Source organism: Piliocolobus tephrosceles, chromosome 7, assembly GCF_002776525.5.
Source record: "Piliocolobus tephrosceles isolate RC106 chromosome 7, ASM277652v3, whole genome shotgun sequence".
Classification (NCBI taxonomy): Eukaryota; Metazoa; Chordata; class Mammalia; order Primates; family Cercopithecidae; genus Piliocolobus; species Piliocolobus tephrosceles.
The window spans coordinates 134,393,654-134,413,983 of NC_045440.1; the positions used below are offsets into that span (position 1 = coordinate 134,393,654).

Below are 20,330 nucleotides of genomic sequence, written 5' to 3' on the forward strand. Positions count from 1 at the left end.
TTGGGGGTTGGTTTCCACTGGGATTTGAATCGATCTCATTCAAGTCCATGGGTTAAGGAAGACTTAAGTAAGCTCACAGTCACAGGGCTGACTTACTTACAGTAAGCCAACAAAAAGAGGTCAGAGCACCCATGGAGGAGTCAAAAGAGGACAAGGAATCAGTTTCTCTGCATCCCAGCCCTAATTCTATATCTGTCTGTTGAATCTTGGCCAAATATTTCTCCCTCTTTGGGCCTTAGTTCCTTCCTATGTAAAATCAAGACTTTGGACCATGTATGATCTTTAAGCCCTTTTCACCTTTAACACTCCTTTGGATAGAGTTTTAGAATTTATTTTTATCAATTTTTATGAGCCCTAGTTTCCTGGCAAATTGGGATAATAATCTGCCTAAGAGCTGTTATGAAGATCAATTGAAATCATATTTGGAAATGGACTTTGCAAACTGCAATGCATTCTAAAAATGTTAGTTCTCATTATCGCTATGATAATGTCATGATCGGGTCAATGTATTATGAAAAAACTATGTTTGAAATCATTATGTGCAAATGGAAACCAATTGTGTTTGAGTCACACTGTCTGTTTTATAAAAGGTAAAGACAGGTGCACGGAGTATACTTGCAATGCTTTGGATGCTCACCCAATGAACAGAGATGTTATTTTTCTGGGGAGGGAGGAGGCAGGAGAATGACTGGAAGTGTGTGGCTGACAGGCAATTAATAATTCCAATAGGCACATGGTGTTATTCTGCAGGGCACCCTGCCTCTGGTAACCCATCAATAAAATATTGGATTCAGTTGTTTGGAGCCCATAGCTAATCTGAGAGCAACATTCTCATTTGGAAATGCTGGTTGTCACAGGCACCAGAGTGTCAGAAAAGTCTATGGGTCTGGAATAAAAATGTCAGAGAAGGAAATGAATTTAAACACCCCTTCTCTTACTGCATCCAAAAGGGCAGGGTATGGCCCTGAAATCTGGGTCAGCAGTGGTTACTGTGGCCCTGGGAAAATTATCTCTCTACCCCTGCTCCAAACAGGGATATCTGTTGGGCAGGGCTCCTCTGAAAGATGTCCACTCCATTCTAGGAGTGGTCCAGACCTCTGACTCATGGTTTAATCAGCAAAGGTCAAGTGAAATCTTCTGCAGTTTTTAAAGTAAACCCATGTTTCACTTTTGCTTAACTGTCACTTTTTTCATTATTAAAGTAACACATACTTATTAAAGAATATTTTGCAAATACAGACAAGTGAAAAAGACACAGAAAATGGCAGATGTTCACTATTTCAATAAAATCACTGTGTGCTTAATAACAGTAACAAGGCTGGGCACAGTGGCTCATACCTATAATCTCAGCACTTTGGGAGGCTGAGGTGGGCAAATTGCTTGAGCCCAGGAGTTTGAGACCAGCCTGAGCAACATAGCAAAACCCTGTCTTTACAAAAATACAAACATTAGCTGGGTATGGTGGCATGGGCCTATAGTCTCAGCTACTCAGGGGGCTGAGATGGGAGAATCACCTGAGCCTGGGAAGGCTAATGTTGCTGTGACTGGCGATCTTGCCACTGCATTCCAGCTTGGGCCACAGAATGAGACTCTGTCTCAAAAGCAAAACAAAACACAACACTAGCCACAATAAGCAGTATTTGAGTGCAGCAGAAGGCCAAGCTAAAGTGCTTGAAATGTAGCACTGTCTGTTATCTTTAGGGCAGCCTAATGAAGTGCTGTGGGCTGACAATCTTGTATCCACAAGTTCAAAATTCAAAGAGCTCTGAAAGCTAAAGTTTGTTTGTGACTAATTTGGGAGCAAAAAACGAGTCCTGTTGAGAAACGTCAGTTACGCTACTTGGTGTAAGTAGTTATTTATTTACAACATTATTAACAAGCTTAATTATTTTACACTGCCTCAGGCCCCTGGAGATGTTTCCTAGTACAGGGATATCTTGGAAATAATGTGGATTTGGTTCCAGATCAATACAATAAAGCATATATTACAATAAAGTGAATCATGCACATTTTTTGGTTTCCCAGAGCATGTAAAAGTTATGTTTGTACTATACCATAGTCTATAAAGTTTTCAATAGCATTTTGTCTAAAAAAAAGTACCTACCTTAATTAAACATACTTTATTGTGGCTGGGCACAGTAGCTCATGCCTGTAATCCCAGCACTTTGGAAGGTGGAGGCATGTGGATCACCTGAGGTCAGGAGTTTGAGACCAGCCTGGCCAACATGGCAAAACCCCATCTCTACTAAAAATACAAAAAAATTAGCCGGGCATGATGATGTATGCCTGTAGTCCCAGCTACTCGGGAGGCTGAGGCAGGAGAATCGCTTGAACCTCGGAGGTGGAGGTTGCAGTGAGCCAGAATTGTGCCATTGCACTCCAACCTGGGTGACAGAGTGAGACTCCATCTCAAGGAAAAAAACCTCAACTTTATTGCTCAAAAATTGCTAACAATCACCTGAGCCTTCAGTGAGCTGTAATCGTTCTGCTGGTGGAGGGTCTTGCCTTGATGTTGATGGCTGCTGACTGATCAAGGTCGTGACTGCTGACAGTTGGGGTGGCTATGGCAGTTTCTTATTTATGCTAAATCCTTTGCTGTCATTTCAACAATCTTCACAGCATCTTCACCAGGAATATATTCCATTTCCAGAAACCACTTTCTTTAATCATCCATAAGAAGCAGCTTCTCCTCTGTTGAAGCTTTATCCTGAGATTGCAGCAATTCAGTCACATCTTCAGGCTGCACTTCTAATTCTAGTTCTCTTGCTATTTTCATCACATCTGAAGTTCTGGCCTCCTCTGAAGTCTTGAACCCCTCAAAATCATCCATGAGATTTGGATTCAGCTTCTCCCAAACTCCTGTTAATATCAATATTTTGACCTTCTTTCATGAATCATGAATGTTCTTAATGGTTTCTAGAAGGGTGAATCATTTCCAGAACATTTTCAAGTTATTTTGCCCAGATTCCTTGGAGGAATCACTATCTATGATGGCTACAGCCTCATGAAATATATTTATTAAATAATAATACTTGAAAGTGGAAATTACTCCCTGATCCATGGGTTGCAGAATGTATGTTGTGTAAGAAGGCACTAAAACAACATTAATCTCCTTGCACATCTTCTTCAGCATTCTTGGGTGACCAGGTGCCTTGTTCAATGAACAGTAATATTTTGAAAGGAATCTTGTTTTCTGAGCAATAGGTCTCAATAGTGGTCTTAAAATATTCAGTAAGTCATGCTGTAAACATATGTGCTGTCGTCCAGGCTTTGTTATTCCATTTATAGAAGACAGGCAGAGTGATTTAGCATAATTTTTAAGGGCCCTAGGATTTTCACAATGGTAAATAAGTATTGGCTTTAAATTCAAGTCACTAGTTGCATTAGTTCCTAACAAGAGAATCAGATGGTCCCTTGAAGCTTTAAAGCCAGGCATTGACTTCTCTCTCACTATGGAAGTCCTAGTTGTTATCTACTTCCAAAATAAGACTGCTTCTTCTACATTGAAAATCTGCTATTTAGTGTAGTCGCCTTCATCAGTGATTTTAGCTAGATTTTCTGGATGACTTGCTGCCACTTCTGTATCAGGATTTGCTGCTTCACCTTCCTTTTTTCTGTTGTGGAGATGGCTTCTTTCATTAAACCTCAGGAACCAATTTCTGCTAGCTTCAAACTTTCTTCTGCAGCTTTCTCATCCCTCTCATCCCTCAGAAAATTACAGAGAGTTAGGGTCTTGCTCTGGGTTAGGTTTTTGCTTAATGAAATATTGTAGCTGGTTTGATATTCTATTTAGACCACTAAAGGTTTCTCTATATGAGCAATATTTTTTATCATTCCTCTGTTCACTGGAGCAGCACTTTTAACTTTCTTCAATAATGTTTCCTTTGCACTCATTACTTGGCTGTTTGGTGCAAGAGGGCTAGATTTCAGCCTGTCTTGGATTTAGATGTGTCATCCTCACTAAGCTTAATTATTTCTAGCTTTTGATTTAAAATGAGAGATGTGAGGCTCTGTTGTGGTTTGACTGTGTTTCCGTTCAAATCTCATCTTGAATTATAACTTCCATAATTCCCATGTGTTGTGGGAGGAACTTGGTGGGAGGTGATTGAATCATGGGGGTGGATCTTTCCTGTGCTGTTCTCATGATAGTGAATGAGTCCCATGAGACCTGATGGTTTTAAAAACGGGAGGTTCCCTACACAAGCTCTCCATTTGCCTGCCACCATCCATATAAGATATGACTCCATAAAACCTCTTGCTTTTGTAAATTGCCCTGTCTCAGGTATTTCTTTATTAGCAGCATGAAAATGGACTAATGCACTAAATAGTTACCAGTAGAGTGGGGTGCTACTGAAAAGAGGCCCAAAACATGGAAGTGACTTTGGAACTGGGTAACAGGCAGAAGTTGAAACAGTTTAGAGGGTTCAGAAGAAGACAGGAAATTCCTAGACACTTGTTGAAGTTCTAGACATTTGTTGGAGCTTCCTAGACACTTGTTGAATGGCTTTGATGAAAATGCTGATAGTAATATGAACAATAAGGTCCATGCTGAGGTGGTGTTAGATGGAGATGAAAAACTTATTGGGAACTGGAGCAAAGGTGATTCTTGTTATGTTTTAGCAAAGATACTGGCAGCATTTTGTCCCTGTCCTAGAGATTTGTGGAACTTTGAACTTGAGAGATCTGATTTAGGGTATTTGGTGGAAGAAATTTCTAAGCAGCAAAGCATTCAAGAGGTGATGTGAGTTCTGTTAAAGGCATTCAACTTTATAAGGGAAGCAGAGCATACAGGTTCAGAAAATTTGCAGCCTGACATTGTGATAGCAATAAAAAGGCCCATTTTCTGAGGAGAAATTCAAGCCACTTGCAGAAATTTGCATAAGTAATGAGGATCCAAATATTAATCCCCAAGACAATGGGGAAAATGTCTTCAGGGCATTGCAGAGGTCTTCACAGCAGCTCCCTCCATCACAGGCCCGGAGGCCTAGGAGGAAAAAATGGTTCTGTGGGCCAGGCCCATGGTTCCCATGCTGTGTGCAGTCTAGGGACTTGGTGCCCTGCATCTCAACCACTCCATCCATGACTAAATGGAGCCAAGATACAGCTCAGGCCATGGCTTCAGAGGTGAGGTGCAAGCCTCAAGCCTTGGCAGCTTCCATGTGATGTTGAGTCTGTGGGTGCACAGAAGTCAAGAATTGAGGTTTGGGAAACTGCCTAAATTTCAGAGGATGTATGGAAATGCCTGGATGTCCAGGCAGAAGTTTGCTGCAGGAGTGGGGCTTTCATGGAGAACCTCTGCTAGGGCAGGGCAGAAGGGAAATGTGGGGTTGGAGCCTCTACACAGAGTGCCTACTGGGACACCACCTAGTGGAGATGTGAGAAGAGGACTACCATCCTCCAGACCCCAGAATAGTAGATCCACTGACAGTTTGCACTGTGTGCCTGGAAAAGCCACCGACACTCAACACCAGCCTTCTTACAGGAGGGAGGCTGCACCTTGTAGAGCCACAGGGGCAGAGTTGCCCAACACCATGGGAACCCACCTCTTGCATTAATGTGACCTGGACGCAAGACATGGAATCAAAGGAGATCATTTTGAAGCTTTAAAATTTGACTGCCCTGCTGGATTTTGGACTTGCATGGGGCCTGTAGCCTTTTTGTTTTGGCCAATTTCTCTAATTTGGAATGGCTGTATTTACCCAATGCCTATGCCTCCATTGTATCTAAGAACTAACTAACTTGCTTTCGATTTTACAGACTCATAGGTGGAAGAGTCTTGCCTTGTCTCAAATGTAACATTGGATGTTGGACTTTTGAGTAAATGCTGAAATCAGTTAAAACTTTGGGGGACTGTTGGGAAGGCATGATTAGTTTTGAAATGTGAGGACTTGAGATTTGGGAGGGGTTAGGTGTGGAATGATATAGTTTGGGTGTGTCCTCACCCAAATATCATCTTGAATTGTAACTCCCACAATTCCCACATCATGGGAGGAACCCAGTGGGAGGTGATTGAATTATGGAAATGGGTCTTTCCTGTGCTGTTCTCCTTCATAGTGAAGGAGTCTCATAAGATCTGATGGTTTTAAAAATGGGAGTTTCCCTGAACAAACTCCCTCTTTGCCTGCTGCCATCCAGGTAAGATGTGACTTGCTCCTCCTTGCCTTCCACCACGATTGTGAGGCCTCCCTAGCCATGCGGAACTCTAGGTCCATGAAACCTCTTTATTTTGCAAATTGCCCAGTCTTGGGTATGTCTTTATCAGCAGCATGAAAACAAATTAATACAGGTTCTTGAATTATTAGAGGCCATTGTAGGGTTATTAATTGGGCTAATTTCAATATTGTTGTGTCTCAGGAAATAGGGAGACCCAAGAAGAGACAGCAAGGTTGGGGAATGGCTGGTCAGTGGAGCAGATAGAGGACACAGGACATTTATCAATTAAATTTGCCATCTTATATGGGTGCAGTTTGTGGCACCCCAAAAAGAATACATAGTGACATTAAAGATCACTGGCCACAAATAACCATAACACATATAATAATAGTGAAAAAGTTTGAAATATGGCAAGGATCTCCAAAATGTGACACAGAGACACAAAGGAAGCACATGCATTAGAAAAATGACTGTGCCAGACTTGCTTGAGGCAGGGTTGCCACAAACCTTCAATTTGTAAAAAAAATGCAGTATCTGTGAAATACATAAAGTGAAGTGAAATAAAATGATATATTCCTTTATATGGTATGTTTCCCATACTTTTCAAGTCTTAAAACTTTGGGATTCTAAATCACAACAGCTTCCTTCCTGATGCGCAGGTGGTAGGAAAAGAGTCTGGGGTACACAGAGGTCCTGCTGCATGCCCAGCATCAAACAGCTGGTAAGTGATAGATATAGGATTCAAATCAAGGCCTGTGCACCTCAAGAAACTGCCTCTGAATGGTTAGCCCAGTACTTCCTGACCTTTTTCATATCACAGGACAGAAAGAAAATAAACATTGTTGTTTAATGCATTGGGGGAAGAGGATGAAGCTGTTTGGGATCAGGACAAGTGGCCCCAGGCTGAATGGCTGTCATTCCAGAGTTTTGCACAGCTCACCCATTCACACAATCTGCAGCATGCAAGCAGGGAGTCTGCTCAGACAGCCAACTTTCATTTAATGAACATTATTCACCCCCTTACAAGGTTCAACAGTGGTGTTTAAGGACAGGACTCTTGAGCTAGACCACCTGGTTTTGAATACCTATTTTCCAGTTAGACCTTGGGTGAGTTGCTCAAGCTCTTTGTGCCTCAGTTTCCTCATTTGTAAAATGGAGATGACAACATAGTTGTAACTTCCAGTGGAAAGCAGCTACACTCCCATGGTTCCTAAAGAAGAAAGGAAGTGGTGAAACGTGTGGGGGCATTTCCGAGCTCAAGGTGACCCACATGGCTTTATGTGATGGCAGATTGGGAGGCAGCAGCTCCTCAAACCCAGTCCTTGAATGAAAGCTGCAGATACCCTTGCCCATTCTCTAGGCAAGGCTATGCTTGTCTGATGGGAGACTGCTTTTCCTACACAGACTGATGAATGGTGGAGGACCCACCTGAATCAGCTCCCAGAAGAGTAAGTCAAGAATACAGAGCTGTTGAGAAAGCCTCAACTAAACCTTATTGAATTTCTCCTTGTATTTCAGCATTTTGGGAACCATTCCCTTGGCATGTGTTTATCCTTGACATTTCTAAAATCAAACCCCACATCTCACAGGTATAGTTCAGAGAAGGAAAAGGTGCCATTGATATCCCTGTCTAAAATACTATGCCAGGTTTCCCAGAAATCACTTGACATTTCAGGTTCTTTTAGTAAATGAGCTGAATGGACCAAAAAAATAGGTAAACAGAAACATACCTCTAATTCAGGAAGACCATGTGTCTTCATGGCCCCCTCTAGACTCATGCAAGGCCCAAGAAGAGGCTTGTTTTCTTAGCTATTCAGCCACAAGCCAGTTTATGGTTCCGTCTCTTGTCCTTTTACCTTAGTATGGAAAGATTACATCTGCTGGTGCCAATGAATGTGGTGATCTAGAGGGAAGGGACTCAATGTTTTGGTGCTGGATGAATTGGAGTAGAGGCCAGATGCCCAATTGATGGGCTCCTTGGCAATCTGATGGGAATTCTCAGCATCATCATGTCCCCTTGCTCCTCTCTTTCCTGGAGTTCTGAATGAAGTCACACCTCCCAGACCCAGGATGGAGTGTCCACCTCCTCCCTATATTGTATCTTGAGGTTTGACATCATTGAGTCAGGAACAGGTTCTGGGTGAAGCCTTACAGTGGTAACCCCACTGTCACCCCCAAATTGGTGGCATCCACATGCCTGATGATTCTTACCTTAGTTTCTGCCTAGTTATTTTGCCAAGGGCCAAATTCTTCTAGTCCAGGGACTTTGTCCTGAGATCTAGCTCAGGGTTTAGAAATGAAGCCTTTCCTTACTAGCTTCTCTTCTTGGGGGTGGATCCAGCTCACCGTGGCTTGTCCGCTTTCTGGAGTCTCTGCTGATACTGGCTACGGCTTTGAGATGGGCCTTATGCTCTGGGGTAGACCAAAGCTTGATGATCCACATCAAGTTTTTTTTTTTTTTTTTTAAGATACTGTGCCTTCACAGCCTAACTACCTTTTGGAGACCAGCCTTTTTGCTAGCTTTGTTTGCCAAGCCTCAACCTACCTGAGCTCAGCTCCCCACCTGCATCTGGTGGTTCCAAGTCTCAGCAGGCATAAAGCTTTACTTTGTTTAAATGTCCTCAGTCTGTTGGAATGAACAACCCATGGAGCTTTCCTGACCTGGGATCCTCTGAGTCTATGAAGGTTGTAACAGCCTCTGGCATTGGTAGAGGGCTTTACAGTATGCTAAGGCTTTTTGCAGGTCATCTTCACATTCCATTAGGGCCTTGCATGAATTTGGAGGTGGGATACTTCTTTGATGTGTATATAGTTTCCTAGAGTAAACAGCATCCCAAATGTGGTTCCAAGTTCAAGGTTTAGCTGAACCTCAATTCCCTCTCTGCTTTGTGCCTCAAGAGAAGACAGCTTTACTTCTAACATTAGGGTCCCACTTGAGATACCTCAGGTAGGTGTTTTTTTGAGGGTATATCTCCTGTGGATTTGTTACCTGGGGCTAAGTTTCTCTTAAATGGGATGGTGTTCAGAGTCAAGTGTTTAGAGAATGACTGGGATTTTGTAATTTTCATTCAATTACTTAAACCTTGTACCTCCAACATAGTGCTTACCAGAATAGCTTAGTGCTTGTAAACATGGACTCTGGGCTCAGAAAGACTCAGGTACCTGTGGCATAGGCAATTCCATTTCACTTCTCCTTTTGGTAATGGAACACTGGAATAATCCATTCCCTAACTTCTCCTGCAGTGAAGTGGGACAGAAAGATGATGTATGCCTGGTAGCTAAGACCTTTTAAGTAATTCTTGTTTCTTTCCCTTTTTCCTCCTTGGTTGGCTGGATAGAGAGGACCAAGAAGAGAACTCCAATGCAGAAGGAGGTTAGGCCCCCCAAAAACTGCATGGGAGACCCCTTGACACATATCCAATAGAACATGAGCAAGAAATACATCTTTTATTGTGTTTTAGCCACTAAGATTGGGAGTTATTTGTTATGGCAGTTGGCCTTTATTGAATAATACAGTTATGAGGCTAGTTCTACAACTAACTACATGACCTTGGCTAAATCCTTGAATTTTTCTGGGCCTTCTCATCTGTATGAAATTTTCCTGGCAGTCTTGTGGTCATAAGCACGTAGGTGTCTTCCAGGAAACAGTGTGCTTGCCCACAGTAACTCACTTACCCATTGCCTTTCTCATTGTTCCTCCAATATACTGGACTTGATCTGGGCTTTTGTACTTGCTGTTACTTTTTCTTATGAAACTTTTCTCTCAGGTCTTATGGATCACCTCTTTCTCATTATTTAGGGCCAATCTTTGACATCACATCTTCAAAAAAGCCTTCCCTGGTGACTCAGTTAAATCAGCATCCCTGTCTTCCCATTCTTAACCCAAGTGGCCAACTTAATTTTCTTTGTTGCCTCTACTTCTATCTGAAAGCAGATTATTTATGTATTGGTTAATAAGAATATTATATATTATTCCCCAACCAGAATGTTAGCTCTATCAGGGAAACACTTTTGCTAGGATTTCCCTGGAGCATAGGACAGTCATAGGAACATTGTAGGTGCTCAGCAAATACTGATGAATGTACAGGTCAAATGCTGTTAGGATTACAGGAGGTCATTATGTAAAAAATTTGGCACTTGACCTGGTACATGGCAAGTGCTCAAAAATAGCAGATGGTGGTGAGTATCTGATTGTATGGAATTTCTGTTCACTTCACATGTCCCTATTTTCCACCTAGTTGTAAGTCTCTCAGACTCTCAAAGTCAGAAACTAGATCTCATTTATCTCTGCTTCCCAATGAACCTTGTACACAAGAGGTGACCAATAAATATTTGTGAAGGGAACATTTGAAGAGAACCTCAAGTTGTGTCCTTGATCTGGTACATTCAAAGACCAATGAAACCATCCTTGTTCTAAAAAAAAGTAAACCTTTTTATTAGTATATTTATTTTATATATAAAAGAAATACAAAAAAAAAAAAGAAACACAAAGAAAATGCTTTTATGGCAAATCAGATTTGTCGGTGCCTTCAGCTTGGGCTCCAGGCTCCGTCCCACTGGGTGACAACAAAGTCCGCCGGTTATAATGACCCTTGATGATTCCCGTGTTGTTGTTCTCATTGAGTAGCTGCTTCTGCCTTTGCCTATTGAGGGACTGGACAAGTCCCAGGACAACCGCAGCCAGGGAGTACTGCCCAGGCAGTCTTCTTGGGGGCAAGATGAATGGGTTGGGTTGGACTCTTCCCAGGAGAAAGTACGTTTTGATTTTTCCTTCCTGTTCACTGATGCCCTTCACATAGATCTCCCCTCGGTAATCAAAGGCAAAGCCCTGGTCCTTCAGGATGAGATAGGTCTCCTCTGGGACTTGGATCCGGCCACTAACCCCTGTGCTGTCCATTCGGCTTGCCAGGTTCACAGTTTTGCCCCAAATGTCATACTGTGGTTTCTTAGCGCCGATAACGCCAGCTACCACTGAGCCATGGCTGATGCCTAGGGGGTGAACCAAAGGAGCAAGAAGTCAGAGGCAGAAGAGGTACACTGGGGGTGTCAGAGGGAGAAGAGGGACATTGGGGTGTCTGGACCCCTCCCTGGGATAGTGATCACTATGTGTGAGGTCTCTGTGGATGAACGGGAGGGTCCAGATCCTGCCCCCAGTCACTTATTAGATTACCTATTTGGACCTCACTTTTCTCATCAATAGACTGGAAATAATTAAAGGAAGATTTAGTGAGATCATATAAATAAAACCACTGTGGCATAGTGCCTGGCAACCAGTGAGTGTTCAATTGAATATAATTATTATTTTCGTATGAACACTGACTTGTCTCAGTCCATGGGATGATCAGAGCATGGACCAGAAGTCAGGACCCTGGAATCTCCTGCTTCTACTGACACAGTGCTCTGAGAGCCTGGACAGACCTTTTTCCTCTCTGTTTTAGCCTAGGTCCTCAGTATCATTCCCTTGGTCCATGGCGATGGCTTTCTAACTGTCCTCCCTGTCTCCTCCCTTGTCTCCTTGAGCTCATCCTCCATACTGCTGCAGGAGCGGGAGGGCTCTTTCTGATCAAGTTGCACATCTGATCAAGTTCTGACCCACTTAAATATCTTCCAGGGCTCCTTTCACTTACAGGATAAAGCCAATGATCCTTAGAATCACAATCAAGAACCACTCTCATATGGCTTTTGCCTGATTTTCCAGCCTCATTTGTCCCACTCTCTTCCTTGCTGCTGCATTATAGCCATACTGAACTGCTGGAGTTTTCCTAACCTTCCAGCCAGTTACCCACCTTTGTGCCTTTGTCCTGACTTTCTCCCTGCTTGGGCTATTACTTCCCCACACTTCTACAGTTTATCTGGTAAATACTTTTAAAGACAGTTTCAGTGCCTCCTTTGCTAGGAAACACAGGATTCTAGAAATGGTAGCATTTCACCAAACCTGTTAGTGGGCATGTGTGTCTCTAATAGACACAATTATTTCCTTCTACAAACATTGACTAGGCACTTGCTATGAGCCAGGTACAGTCCTAGGCATTGGGGATATGGTGGGAAAGGAAAGAAATACAGCCCTGGTCCCCACGGAATTTACCTTCTACTGGGGAGAGATAGAAAATAATTTTATAAATGTAATATAATATTAATGAGTTATTAGGACTACAAAGAAAAATCAATGAGGGTAAAAGAATGGAGAAAGATAGAAGAGAGTATATTTTGGAGTAAGGGGGTTAGCAAAGACCTTGTTGAGCAGAGATTTGAAGAAAGTGGTGGGAATAGCCATGCAGGTATCTGGGTAAGATTATTCCAAGCCAAGGCAAAAGCAAGACACACATACACACTGATATAATTGACTGGAAATTTGAAAATCTCACTCTATAGAGTACATGGGAATCACAATGATAGTTAGCTCTTTAAAATTTGCAGAGAACTTTGACAGGCAATATCCCATTTGATTCTCGTATTATTATTGTGAGGTAGGGAGGCAGAGGAGGTAATAATTTAACACCCAGCTTACATAGGAGGAAACAGAAACATAGAATATTTAAATGATTCATCCAAAGTCATACAGCTGGTTACAGCAGACCCAAAACACAAATTGAGATGCTTAATTCAGTTGGGAAGTTAATTTTCCAACATCTGAGATCAGTGAAACTATACTAGGAGTATAATATGTCATGACAAGGGTTGACCCTGATTTGGCAACATCTTCAGAATTTACTTAGAATATCTCTGCTCATCATTATGGTTCCCTTTTTATTCCTGGTTTAATTGTGTAGCCAACAATTTCAGAAATGACATTGATAAGATTGATGGAAGCTGTGGGAACAAGCCTTGAACATCCCATCCATAGATCAAAAACATAAAATATAAGCCCTTAAATGCAAAGAACAAAGACATATGGCATTCCTTAATCTGACAAGTCAGGTATTGGTATTTCTTGACTTCTTTTTCTTGAAAGCTGCTAAGGTAGAAGCAGATAAAGTAAAATGGCATATCAGCCAGAAGATGTCTACAATGTGAAGACTGTAGCAAAAGTTATTTAAAACTGCACTCTGGCAGCCAAAATGTCATTGTCTCAGAGTTAGGAAATGCTGGAGCTGCTGCTGGTGTGACTGTTTGGCTGTGTGATCTTAGGCTAGTTACTCCCTTTTACTACGCCCATGTTTACTCATCTACAAAATGAGAATGTGGACTAGACGGGGGTTTTCAGACTGCATTTTAGGAGATCATTGAGGCTCAGTAGAGATGTGGAAGGAATGGCAAATTATAAAGGATTATTATTGATTGCAGTGATTATTGTTATGTTGTTGCTGTGCACAATGGTGTCTTTAAGCCCAAAGAAAGGGCGAGCTTTGTAGCTGAGTAAAGCCTGTCCCTGGAAATATATTATCTACCATCCCCAGGAGTAGAATCGTGCTTTTGTCTGAAGGAATTATCCTGAAGACCCTGAGAGCAATACAATGACCACGAGCATTGAGCTACCCAGGAGTCAGAATTAAATGACTGATTAGTCAGCTACATCTCTATGCACGACCTTGCATGGGCGGGCAAGTTGGAAGAGAGTTTCACAATAGTCTAGCATTTGCCAAAGGCTGGCTGCTTTGTATTTCTGCACACAAGCCAGTATCCTACTCTTTTTTTTCCAGCATTTCGACTGAGAGGAAACTAAGAAAAGACCTGAGCTGACCCTGTCTCTATCCTTGGCAGGGTCATGCTAGGTCTATTACATTCTGCAGGAAAAAGCTTCCCCTGGATTGGTGCCCAAGGCAGGGGAGGGTCTGTCGGAGCAAGGTCAGCTGGCTCTATCAGGCCCACCTGCAGCTGCTACTCACCAATCCGGAGTTCAAAATTGTTGAATGAATGCTTGTTGATCTCCTGTATGCTTTCTGTCAGGGCGAGTGAGAAGTCAGCCAGAGCACACAAATGTTCCCACTTGTCTTCACATTGCTGAAGCAAACATGAGGAGAATAATTCATTTAATGTGGAATGTAGGGAACATTAACATTTCTGCAGCAGGGGCTTTACATACGAATCCAACCCTACCTGCACATCCCTTAAAGGAAATAATCATGTGGGTGAGCCCCTCTACCCTCAAGTCACTGGTATCTCAGAACATAGGAAGACATGATATTTGCTTGCAAGAGTGTAGTATATATGGGTCATTGTGTTCCTTTGTCCACATCTACACCTGTCTGTTCAGGTTGATGTAGCATCAATTCCTGAGTGTATGCTCACTGGCGTGTGTGTGAATGGGTGTGAGTCTATGTATGTGCGTGTGTGTTGGGGGTGTGTGGGTATGTGTGTGTGTGTGTGTGTGTATGCTCCTATGTATGTGTAGCTTTTCCAATCTAAGAACTATTTCCTTTGAATTGCTCACAGTGTGTGTTTAAGGGATACATTTGCTTACAAAACTCCTAAGGGAAGTGCTGCATAAGGCTCTGGCCCTCTCTGAACCTCAGTTTCCAAATTTATAAAATGGGGATAAGCATACTTGCCCTTCCTACTTCGTAGGTATTGAATGACATTTTTTATATGAGAGAACTTTGTGCCCCTGTAGAACAGAGGTTAGCAAATAGTTTCAATAAAGGCCAGATAGCCAATATTTTAAGCTTTGTGAACTGTATAGTCTTTGTTGTGACCCTCAACATTGCCATTTTAGCTTGAAAGGAGCAATAGGCAAAATATAAATGAATGGGCATGACTGTGTTCCAATGAAGTTTTATTTATAAAAACAGAGGGTGGGCCAGATTTGACCTGTGGGCTGTAGTTTTCTGATCCCTGCTGCACACATACCAAATAATAACCAGTATGAGTTTTGTCCCAGATAGTCATTCTTGAAGTATTTTATTGTTTTTAGTTGGAAAAAAGCATAGGAAGGATTGGAAGAAATTGATGAGAATTCCATTTCCCCAAGTATCTGGACTCATATTCATTTAACACTAACTGAGGACTTTACTAGATGCAAGGCTTTGCTTGGGGAGCATGACATTATCTGAGATAATTTATCCATTAACCCTGGAAGGTAGACAGTGTTGCTATTTAACACCAGTGCCTGGAACACAGTCAACACTCCAAAAAGCAGCAGGTATTATTATTATTATGTAAGACTTTTGAAAGACAAAATAAAAATAAGAAAAAAGAGGCAAGTATTAGGGGTTTAGTAAGATCCACAATGAACTCACAATAGGGTATTTCTTGGCTCTTGATTTTGTTCAAGGGAAAAATGAGGTTCAGAACAAAGCCTAGAAGTTTCTCAAAAAAGCAGCATGGCTTCATCTGGTAGACTCTACTTACCTTGGGGGCAAATCCACATCACATAACTATTACAATCCAGTCCATTAGATTTTCTCCCTATCTTTCCCCAAGGATCTTGGCGGCAGAGGCTTCACCACCATCGGTGACATGACAACAGCAAGACCCCTACATTGCGTTGTGGCTGAGTCCAAAGAGTCTTTTACCTGTTTTTCAGGTGACAGGCCTGACACGGCCATGTAGGTGCTGCCAATGGTCTTAATCTTTTCAATGTCTTGAAATCGGTCTTCACCAAGCAACTGAAAGAGAGCCAGGCAATGGTGTTAGCCCTGGTGTTTATTCTTCCAGCAGCCTGGGCCTCCTGAAAACAGACCCCTGGCTCACAATGAGCTACCTCTGATGGTTCAGCATCCTCAAGTTATCTGCTTTTCTCTCTGAGAATCATGCTTTCAGCCAGTCACATATATTTGATGAGCACTTGCTAAGGGTCAGGAGTGGAGATGGGTGTAGCCTGGTACTCTTTAAGAGGTAGGTCTGCCCCTTCACATGTAAGTCAGATCCTGTCTCTGCTCCTCAAAACCCTGCTATGGCTTCCTGTTTTACTCAAGGTCAAAGCCAGTCTTCACTGTGACTTGCAAGACTTGCCAAGACCTGTCCCCTCTCTTTTTGTCTCCCTCTCTCACTCTGCTCCAGCTGCACTGATCTCCTTTGCCCCTTGCCACACTGACCTGAGAACAAGCCAAGCCTGCTTCAGCCTCAGGACTTCTGCACCTGTTGTTCTCTTGCTGGGCTACTCTTCCCTCTGACAACTGCATGGCTTACTCCCTCACCTCCTACAGGTCTTTCTTCAAATCCCATCTTTGCAGTGCAGTCTTCTTGACCACCATATTTAAAATTGAACACAGCATCCCATCCCCACATACATATTTTTTCTTCCTTCCCCACAGACATATTCTTATCTTTCTTCCCTGTTTTACCTTCTCTCCTTAGCACTTATCCCTGATATTGCTTATTTATTGTCCTCTTCCTCATGGGAATGTAATATTCCTGGAGCACATATTTTCCCCTGTTGTGTTTACTACTCAGCACCTGGTCAGCGTGTAGAGATGAATGAATGAGTGAATGATTAAATGAAAGAATGGATACAATCCTGGGACATTTCCTCTACCTTTACCTGCAGTTTGGGTTTTAATGCTAAGAGAGGGAAACCTTGGTGTCTTATTAGCAACGGTGGTAGGCAGAATAATGCTTCCTGAACCTAGACCCCAAAGATGCCCATGTCTTAATTCCTGGAACCTGTGCATATGTCACTTTACATGGCAAAAGGGACTTTGCAGGTGTGATAAGGCAAAGGATCTTGAGGTGGGGAGGTTTCCTGGATTATCTGGATGGGCTCGATCTAATCGCAAGGTCATTATAAGTGAAAGAGGGAGGCAGGACAATCAGAGAAGGAGTTGTTATGGTGGAAGAAGAAGTCTGAGTGACCTGATTGCTTGCTTTGCAGATGGAGGGAGAAGGCAATGAATGAATGAATGCAGGTAGTCTCTAGAAGCAAGAAAAGGCAAAGAAACAGATTCTCGCCTAGAGCTTCTGGAAGGAGCACAGCCCTGTAAGATTCATTTTGTATTTCTGACCTCCAAACAGTAAGATTATAGATTTCTGTTGTTTCAAGCCACTAAATTTGTAGTCATTTGTTATAGCAGCAGTAGGAAACTAATACAGTAACTATTCATTGAGTTCTTATATGTTGGATAAACAAGATACATGAGCTCTACCAACCCAAGTAGGGAGGTCAGATGTTAAAAATAAATACACAAAACATGCCCTAGTTGAATTTTAATAGAGTTTATGTTGGAAACATACAGGGTAGACGGATGAGGAGATCAGGCCATTTTGATCTAATCTGGAGGATCTTGGAAGGGATCCCTCAGCAAGTGATTTCCAGCTTCAGTTCTAAAGGGTGAGGAGGGGTTTTTCTAGCAGTGAGTGAATGAATTTGTGTGTGTTGGGGAAGCTGGGGTCATGGGAAGGGGAACATCCAGAAATAGGGGTCAGCATAGATGAGGTCTGGAGGTTGGGAAGAATGCACAGGAGGTCCAAAGAGTGACGAAGAGGCCAGTTTGGCCATGGTGTGGTAAGCCAGGCTTTAAGTTGAAGGAAAGGAAATTCCTTTGAATTTCCCCAAAGTAATCTCTCGATGATGTAGTTTCTAGATCTATAGTACTCAGTTTACACAGTCACGCCCTTTCCCAAATTCTTGGGAACGGCATGGGCCAACGACTAGAACATGGTTCTGTGTGGTTCAGCACAGCTGGGTTGGGACTCCTCTGCTTTTACACTACATAGTTTTTGGCTTCAAAGTCAAAACTAAATAGGAATAAATGTTCTCATGAAGCTTATACTCTGTTGTGGGTGAAGAACAATCAAAAATAAATTTTATAGCAGGCTGTATGCCGATGGGAAAGATCTAGCAGAGAGGGTGATGGATGGAGTCAGGGACAAAGGGAGAATAGCTGCAGCAGCATGCCTAGGTGACAAGGGATGGGACCTATGCATGCCTGTGGGGCTCGGCCCTCACCAGGAGCCCTGAGAGTTCCTCCCCATTCCTGGAGAGAAGGCACATGTGTGCACACAGGGGCAGGTGCAGGTAAGTGGAGTGGGCTGGAGAAGTGCCTGGAGAAGACAGGAAAAGTGTGCTGACCTCTGGTTTAAGAAATTGCTTTTGACATACTGATTTAAAGGCAGGAACTAGCTGTAGCCTTCCTCTTACATGTTGTCTGCCCAGGGGCTATGGCATAGGTATTTCTCTGTTTCAAGGAGAAAGTACCTGAGACTTGGTGATGGAGCTGGCTCACCTCCAAGGCTGCACAGGGCACAGTTTTAACCTCACATCTGGAGTGAGCCTTTGACAGGAGATTATAGTGCACACCTGCTTCTCCAGGCACTTCTACAGCTCACTCCACTTACCTGCACCTGTGTGCACACATGTGCCTCTCTCCAGCTGTGGGGAGAAACTCTCAGTGCTCCTGCTGAGGGCCGAGCCCCACAGGTATTCACAGGCTCCATCCCTTGTAGGCATGTGGCTCCAGCAATCTCCTTTGTCCCTGACTCCATCCATCTCACCCTCTCTGCTAGATCTTTCCCATCGGCATACAGCCTGCTATGAAATTTCTTATCCTACAGAAGTCTTTCTTGACATCACTTTCCTTTCTACTTGTCTCCTATACAACTTCTGAAAAGAGTTGTCTAGACTGATTGCTTCCAACTTCCTCCTCCTCATTTTTTCCTAAGCCCAGACCTGCCATGCCACTGAAACTGCTCCTGTCCAGGTCCTGGAGGCCCTTCATGTCCCATGCTGCTTGCTGTCCTCAGCCTCACTTCTCTTGGGCTCCCAGCAGCACTGGAGTGCAGTGATGTGATCTTGGCTCACTGCAACCTCCACTTTCTGGGTTCAAGAGGAGTAGCTGGGATCACAGGTGCCCACCACCACACCTGGCTCATTTTTTGTATTTTTAGTAGAGATCAGGTTTCACTATGTTGACTGGGCTGGTCTTGAACTCCTGACCTCGTGATCCACCCGCCTCGGCCTCCCAAAGTGCTGGGATTACAGGTGTGAGCCACAGCGGCCGGCCTCTGTTGTTTTAAGACACCAAATGTATGGTACTTTGTTACAGCCACACTAGAACAAATACACATAATAATAAAATGAACATTTGATGATCATAATTATGTGCCAAGTGTATTAGTCTGCTCAAGCAGCCATAATCAAAACAACTTAAACAACAGAAACTCATTTCTCACAGCACATGAATTTTGGGGAGGAGATGCTATTCAGTCCATCGCATCAAATAGAATCATAAGTGCTTTTTAGTCTTTGCATTTAACTTACAATGACCCTACTGTATCTCATTTTGTAGATGGGAAAACTGAGGTGCATAGAGGGATTAAATAACTTGTTTAAGGACACAGAGTGAGAAAACGGCTAAATTACATACATTTAAAGCTCTTGCAGGTAACCATTAGATTAAAAATTCCAGGCTAGGGATGGTGGCTCACACCTGGAATCACAGCACTTTGGGAGGCTGAGGTGGGCAGATCACCTGAGGTCAGGAGTTCGAGATCAACCTGGCCTATGTGATGAAACCCCCATCTCTACTAAAAATAAAAACTCCACAGTAGCTCATATTTTAAAAAATATTCAAAGCATAAATTAAGCATTTTAAAGAGATTAAAAAGTAGACTGGAAGAGGGGATGTCCGCATATACTATGGCACAGAACTAGGGGCTCTGCCTCCAGTGATCATCTGTTTCTCTGAGTGGCACTTTGAGCTTAATACTCTCAGATTCATTTTGCAGATGAATCAGCAGAGGCTCCATGTGGTAAAATAATGTGTCCCAAGGTCCCAGGGTGAGAGAGGGAAAACAGGACCACACATAATTTTCAGGGCTCAGTGCAAAATGAAAATGTGGAACACCTTTTTCAAACATTAAGATGTCCATGAGAGCAACAGCAGAACATTAAAGCAAATGTGGGTCCCTTTTGTGACTGCACAGGCTGCACGCTTGCGAAGCCAGCCCTGAGTGGGAGAACTAGGATCAAACTCAAACCTCACTGATTCCCAAGTCTAAACTTTGTCTTCTTATTCTCACTCTTAGAAGACATTTAGATGCAATTTCTGATTCTCTAGCCTTTGCCTCCATTTAAGATTGTAATATCCTCAGGGTCTCATGTCATCCTGGGGTGGACAGACAGGCAGACGGAGCAGAAGATGGGTTCTCTACAGACTCTCTTGTTTCAGGCATCGTCTTAAAATTAATCAGGGGCGCTCACGCCTGTAATCCCAGCACTTTGGGAGGCCGAGGCGGGCGGATCATGAGGTCAGGAGATCAAGACCATCCTGGCTAACACGGTGAAACCCCGTCTCTACTAA

General features: G+C 43.0%; 1 protein-coding gene across 2 annotated transcripts in view; it reads right to left on the reverse strand.

Annotated features, from left to right (window-relative positions):
- Positions 1-10,561: 10,561 nt before the first annotated feature.
- ADCY8 (adenylate cyclase 8) overlaps positions 10,562-20,330 on the reverse strand; it is a 269,745-nt gene continuing 259,976 nt past the window's right edge. The window contains exons 16-18 of one of the 2 annotated variants that reach the window (XM_023222984.2): positions 15,606-15,698; positions 13,980-14,094; positions 10,562-11,142 (exon numbers count right to left, since the gene is read on the reverse strand). In XM_023222984.2, coding sequence (XP_023078752.1) covers positions 10,655-11,142; positions 13,980-14,094; positions 15,606-15,698 — 696 coding nt within the window. In that variant the 3' untranslated portion in view covers positions 10,562-10,654. The remainder of the gene's footprint in view (positions 11,143-13,979; positions 14,095-15,605; positions 15,699-20,330) is intronic. The other variant, XM_023222991.2, reaches the window with a different exon arrangement.